The sequence below is a fragment of the Crassostrea angulata genome, chromosome 8 (assembly GCF_025612915.1).
Source record: "Crassostrea angulata isolate pt1a10 chromosome 8, ASM2561291v2, whole genome shotgun sequence".
Taxonomy (NCBI): domain Eukaryota; kingdom Metazoa; phylum Mollusca; class Bivalvia; order Ostreida; family Ostreidae; genus Magallana; species Magallana angulata.
This window is the reverse complement of record NC_069118.1, coordinates 20923682-20931051: the sequence shown is the minus strand read 5'-3', so window position 1 is coordinate 20931051 and position 7370 is coordinate 20923682. Positions and strand designations below refer to the sequence as shown.

At 29.3% G+C, this 7370-nt stretch overlaps 1 protein-coding gene across 1 annotated transcript; it reads left to right on the top strand.

Moving 5' to 3' along the window:
- The first annotated feature begins 3142 nt into the window (after positions 1-3142).
- Positions 3143-5442, top strand: LOC128161452 (uncharacterized). The gene is made up of 6 exons (XM_052824731.1): positions 3143-3227; positions 3400-3546; positions 3635-3768; positions 3875-4007; positions 4689-4814; positions 4935-5442. Exons 1-6 carry the CDS (start codon positions 3143-3145, stop codon positions 5099-5101), a joined length of 792 nt encoding a protein of 263 aa, XP_052680691.1. The 3' UTR covers positions 5102-5442.
- The last annotated feature ends 1928 nt before the right edge of the window (positions 5443-7370 follow it).

Here is a 7370-nt window from a genome sequence, read left to right as displayed (position 1 = left end):
AATTAGACATTTAAATATGTATGGAAAATGTTTTCAATATTTTCAAGAACTACATTGCTATATTTTGTGAGATTATCATGCAAGCATTCTCAGATGGTGTATAATATTCAAACCGTGACCCTCAGACCAAAACAGGGGCCCCAAAATGTGTTTAACATTTCCTTTTTGAGAACTTCAATGCCACAGTTTGTGATATTACTGGAGCCCAAAGAGAGATTCAAAGTTCAGTATAGAAGTTTATAGAAAAAATTCAAATCTACTATTTTTAAAACTACAATGCTACGGTTAGTTATTTTACCATGTAAGCATTTTCTAATTTTCTTATACTCATATAAAGGTTAAACACCTTCTTTAAGTTGTTAAATTATTTATAGTTCATTTAACAATTTAGTTAACTTTGATACTTCAGGGTCTATAATAAAAGGATTTGATGCATTTCAGATCATGGGATATGATGTCCAAAAAAGCTTCTTTTTATATATTGCGATCATGTAATGTCAAATCTTGTAATATATGAGAATATTTTTTAAACGTTAAACTTCGTTATTTATAAGTTTTAAAATAAGTTACGTTTACCAGCTATAAACTAGTTTATTTTATCATCAAATGTTTTTAAAGCTTGAGGTTCTACAAATAATATTACAAATAATTTCCTCCTCTGGAAACATAAATAAATAGTTTTTATTCCTGATCTGGAAAAATATGTTTGTAATAAAAAATATTCAATTAACCTACGACAAAAATTGTCCACATGATGTTATAATATTATTTTCAAGTGTACAAGGTACAATTCTTTAATGATTTATTTCCAACCTAAATTTTCTTCCTTGTTTTAAATTCTATGATTTAAACAACCATTTAAACAACCTCAGTGCAAAATTGGAAAAATACAAAAGAACAGATTGCACGGAAAGGTACGTGTGCAATACAATTTGATTTTAATGGAAAAAAACATTCAATTTAAGATAGTTTTCAAAACTTTGTCATGTTTGTTTGTAATTGTTGAAGACATTTTGAGATTTTTTCCTGCTTGAATGTTGTCTCAAAAAAGCCAAAAGTTCGCTTTTTACTTTTGATTCATATTATTAATAACCCATTCGGGTTGAAAGAAATATTTTAATGGTTAAGTACATGTAAAAATGCATTAAAAGTATTCGGTCTAATTTTTAATTCGTGATAATTGCAGGCCCATAATAAGGATCATTTCTCTAAATAACAAACTATTATATTTGCTATACTAGTATATGAGGTATAAACATGCATACTGGGTTGTTCCAAAGAATCACATCCAAATCAGGTCAACTTGTAATTACGTTTTAACAGACTTTTCTCTATGTTAAGAATATATGTTACAAAACCGGAAACGCAAATGTTTTTATTTGTAAGTGCACTGGAAACGCAGTGACTAATTTTGATAACACTTGTCATTACAAAGGGCAAAATTTCGTTGATTTTAAGAATTACGTTCACTTGGGGTTTAATATTTTTTTTTTAATTTACCTGAAGTAAAAAATTTTTTTAAAAACCCAAAAAAACAATGTTATAAATCAAATATCGATAATGATATTCATATATTTTGTTTATTTGAGGAAGATATGCTACGACAAAGGTAGTTTCAAGAGATTCATTAAGAAAAAGTTTCAAATAGATCAAAGGAATACAAATTATACAGCCTTGTGTGATGATGTACTTTTACGTATTTTATTACTCCTTTTGATCATCTCATATTTATAAAATATTAGAAAAAGCACATAATTAAATCCTGCTTATTTCGTATGGGAATTCAAATTATCGATCAAGTACATACTGCGAAATTGCATAATCACCTTGTTAATTATGGATGCTTAAATACCGATAAATAAAGAAAAACAATAATTTTCAAGATCGGAAAATTCTTTAAAACAAAGCAGTTATTATGGGGGGTTTTTTCAGTTTAGATTAATCATTATTATACGTCTTCATGTTTGATTGAGGGGGTTTATTCAAATAAAAATACACGCAACTTACACAATCTACATACGGCCTTGATTTTTAGGTACGGGCGTGTACCAAATGACGATGTTGATTTTTTTTAATTTCTAGTTTAATTTTGTTTGTATATTCTCTGATTAATGCATAATTTTAGTTTCCATTAGTCAACTCCAAACCCACCAAAATTGCTTTGTCATGTTATTGCTTGACCAAAGTGAATTTCATTTACAATGATAATTTTCTTAGTCTATATGGTTATTTATTACATTTTACTGAATTTTACTATATTGTATACGTGATACTTGCACAGTGACTAAAAGATAACCTTCAAGCCAAGCTCTGCTATTCAGTAACCTATCCAAATCTTTCAATTCACATCAGTTGACTTATTGACACATGTTTATCATATGCAATTATGACAAACATGTAATTTTGAAACGTACGTCTTTTTATGTACGATAAAACCAGCAATATAATAATGATTAACATAATTTGTGTATTGTATGTTATTGTATGAATATGATTGTTAATTTTTTCAGAGTTTCAAAAAGGTGCATTATTTTATTTTGTTTCGTAAATAAATTGTTTTGTCTTCTAATTTCTTTTGTAGTAAAAGTGTTGCTTTTAAAACAACATTTTTTCAGCAATTTAAAGGCGTGATATCTTTTTTTAAATAGATGAATACACCTAAATGACAGTAATTTCCTTTAGATTAGTTTCCTTTGTCAAAATCATATGGACAAAATCCTGGTTATCTTTTCCCGTAAGTTTGGCTTTCTTAAAGAATGTACTGCTAAGATCATGATTAATATTTTTGTCTTTCCATGGATCGGATAACGACATGTTGTTGGACTGCCCTCTATTCAGATGTTTAATTTCTGTTTAAAGTGATTTCTCTTTTGGTACAGTACCAGTAATTGAGGCATGTTTATGCTATACTTTTCTTTAAATCAGTTCTTTTTTCTTAGTTATTTCTTATTTTCTTATTTATGTACGTCTGGCATAATCATAGCTTCCTCATTTTCATGACCTAGTATTCAAATATCACGCAGTTTTGAAAAAAAATGTGTATAGCGTCAAATGAATTTCTTTCTACAATTTTGAATATTGGTGAATTAAAGATTATGTGAATACATTTATGTTGTAAAGATAATATTCAATCTATTATAGAATGTGTGGAGATTGTTTTCACTGGGATATGCAACAATATTTTGGCATTCATCGCAAGTTATCTTTGAAATCTCTGATTTTGTCGGGTAAGTTTATATATCTAAGAAGAAATGGGTACTGCAAATTGCATATTAAATTTTTCATTAAGTTAACTCAGGATTCTTGATAATGAATCATGGTTTAGAAAAATCAAAATCTTTCGTATTTTACAATGTACAGTGGTATTTTTTTATTTCATAAAGAATAATATAATTTCAGTTTTGTGGAGTAATGCATATAGTTGGTCATGGTTTGAAGCGAAAGATCTGTGTCAGTCAAATGGAACACTTATTGGAACAAGATCTAATTCAGATAACTTTTGGACCAAATACTATCACCGTCGCTCTCACTGGATTTCCACATTAGGTAATCACCATTGATGTTGAATTAAATAAGGTCTGTTTTCAATATACAATTTTTTAAAAGGTAAAACTATCTCTGGACTTTGTTGTAGGATGCTCCTCTAACGATAGGTTGGGCAGTTATAAAACCTATGATGTGCTTTCTAATCTAATATCTGCAGGACTTTGCCAAGAACTTTGCATGGAACACTTTGGGTCAAATAGAATATTTTTATTTGCATATGGGGTATTTACCCTCCTTTTTAAAATCAATACTTGTTGGAAAACAAATGGTAAAATCTATCATCTGTTTATACGGCTTACACATGTAATGAACGTGTAATTTGTTTTAGAAACAGAAATGTATCTGTCTAAAAGACAACCTTATGGATCTACACCTCCATTTTGACAATTGCAAATCTGACTGTATTGGAGACTTTGAATTAACAAAAGACTGCGATGATAGGTTCCTCGTTCTTTTATCGAGTAAGATATAAATTAGTAAAGTTTACCACATTTTTAACACTTTATTATTCCTACTACCGTTCTGTCCACAACGACTAAACAGACACAAATTTCATCACTTTCTTATCAAAAAACATTTTTACTACTTTATTAGTAGTCTGTCCACAGATATTTATTAATCACATTTCGACAATTTTGATTTTAAAGAAATACACTCACCTATGAAAGAAGTGCAAAAGAAATTTATTAAAGGTAAAATGATAAAGATATAAAGATATTTTCATCGAACTATAATCATTTTTACGCTTGGCATTTTTCCAAGAAACAGATTCCTTATGTAGAATAATAATGGGAAATATTTACATCTTTTCTCCATTCAAAATCACTCAGAATACCTCGCAAAATGTTTCAACGTTACCGTCAGGGACTTTCATGTCTCTTGCATTGCTGCAAAATCCAAGCATTCTTCTTTTTTTAACAATTTATTGAAACATGAAAAACTAGAAGGGCGTTTCAAAAAAAAACCTTTGGATTTTTTTTACTACTGAATGAACATCGTTTAAATTCTAAGGCATCTTATTTAAGAAAATGTGCTGCATAAATATGTTGGGACAGAGTATAGATAGTGTATTATTTTTCATAAATACCGATGAATGTGATTTCTTATGATTTTCTATTTCCCGAGGGTATATTTTTTAACAGAACCAATCACTAAGCAGTTTGATGTTTTATCAAATTCCACTTGCATGGCTATGAGTTTTGACACTGAGCAAACTGAAGATGATCTAATTGAGCGCAAAGATTGTAAGAAAGTGTGCATTAAATCAGGTAATACTACTAATCTATAGAAAATTAAATCAACAAGTGCCACATTTTTATTTTGTTTCTTTTAAAAATATTTATAGTATCCTTCAATTAGTTTTCTTACAGATTGATTGTTCTTTTCAGAAAACAGACCACAAAATCCAAGGAATTGCACCGAAACAAGGATGGCTTATCTTAAATCAGTATTGAACAAAAGTTGTTATGCTGCAAACTTTGAGAGTTCGAGAAAAACCTGGTTTATTTTAAAAAGACAAAAGTACTTGAGTTATGATCGAGGTAAATATTACTGAAAAGCAAGGAATGATATAATGTTTGATACATATCAAGTACTTTAAATCAATACCGCAATTGTCACAACACAGCTGCGAATAATTTTATGAATTGATATCTATGCAAGATATTGTGTTGCGTTCAAATAAAGTTATACATTAAAAAGTACATTGAAATATCTCAACAACTCTTCCAAAAATTAATTTAACATTATGATATCCAATTCAAAAGTAATTGACTAGACCAACTTACAAAACTGAAAATGTTTTGAACATCATCCACTTTCATTTAACCTAGATCACAAAATATGCTGAACACTTAATAACTTAATGCTCTTCCGGGGGAAAGCTTTAAACTTCGTAATACAGAACAGATAACCCTATGCTTATTTGTGGGTGGTGGTACGGGCAGTCTCTCTGTAATAATACATGTATCAGAAGCAGCTGGATGTACTGCACATACATGTACTGTGATGTGTATATTGGGAGAGTAGTTTTAGGACAAAGTTTTGCAATTTCCAGTTAGAATTATTAATTTGTTTGTAAACATAAACCTATCTTGCTTGTGATATCTGCAATATGCAAATAGGTAATCTATTACTAGCCCTAATTTTTGCATTTTTTGCTAAAAAGAACATATTTCTGTAACTATATAATCCAGACACAAAATTTACAACTTTTTAATCTGTTTGCATAAGATAATTACACGTATGTTTCCTTTGTTGTTTCCTATTTTCGAAGTGAATAATGTTTTTCGTTTTGCTAACACTTTTGATTAAATTGTTGGAGGATGAAATTACAACGTAATACATGTTAATACATACGTTAACTGTAATAATCATTCTTGTACTGATATCTCTGTGTATCCCTAATGATAAACTTTATTCCAGAAGACGTTTATCTTACAGAGTTTGAAAAAAATAACCTTTTTAATGACTGTCTACGATGTCACGTCAATTCATGTCAACATATTGACTGCAACAACAAAATAGGTGATATTGTGTGTAGAATTGTAAGTCTGTTCAGATGTAAGAAAGTTAATTCCTATTATTTCAGGTCCATTTTTTTTAAAGATAAGATTGTATTGATTAAAAGAAGAATGGTCACGATTTTTTGTCAGAATTTGTTTTTTCCGTTTTTAATTTATACAATGTGTCAGTGAGGCATTTCTATTATTAAACCAAAATATGAGTGGCAGTCGCAAGTTATAAGTGAGATAAAGGTCACAATTTTTGATTTGTAAAAAAAACTCATATCATGTTTTTGTTTACATCTTGAATGTTGAAAAGAACTCTTTAGGTTAAGACCTAAAATAAAATTGACAAACACTAGAATCTGTTTATTCATTTTAATAACGAATTAGCAGATTGAAAAATCAGCCTGAAAAATGAACTTTCTTTGGTTTATTAAACCAATGTAAACAAAAACATGGCACGAGTCTTGTTTAAATAACAAGGAATTTTTAGCTATGTATCCTGCTTATAACCCTACGACTAAGTCAACTTTTGGTTGATCATTAGAAATACATTACTCGTTGAAAACAATAAAATTAGATTATCAAAATTTGACCTAATCGTGACCACGCCCCTTTAATATATGTACATGTAGCACAGAAATACATTAAATCATTTTTGCTAATCATTCATAAAGAAATGTCAAATAAACTCTACAAACACCAAAGAAATGGGAGGAACTTTTTTGTGAATGTTTTCATTAGAAAAATAATAAAAATCGTGTTTTTCAATAACAAACTTTCGAGCGGCTAAGTGGTTTTAGAATAAAAGAATATTGATATTCAAAATTCATTTCTACTTAAACGCTTTTAAAAAAAAATTGCCAAGTGGACTTGCAATTGCATTAAAGTTTTTTTATTTCTTTCTAACTATCCAAAAATTAAAGGTAGGTCTGATGCGTTGACCGTCAAGCCTCTTTAAAAACACCGGCGATAAGAACAGACTCGCAAAAATGCTTTTTTACTGTAAAGAAATGTACATGAATAAATAATTTCTATATTGTTTGTTCGACATAAGTACTCGTGCGAAGAAAAGTGTCATTAAAATGAATTTTTATCAACATTATAAAATTTATGCGGGAATCCGATATTTAGTTGCCAGGTTCTTTTTTGAAAGGGGCTGGTCAAAGCTGATTCGCCATCGTTGCAAACCACGGTTTGGAGTCCACAAGCTCGGGAAGAGAGAAACAATGTGAATCACACGTGGGTTACAAACGATGTGTCAACGACTGTGATGAAGAAACAAACGTTTTTGTTGATGTCAAATGCAAATGACTC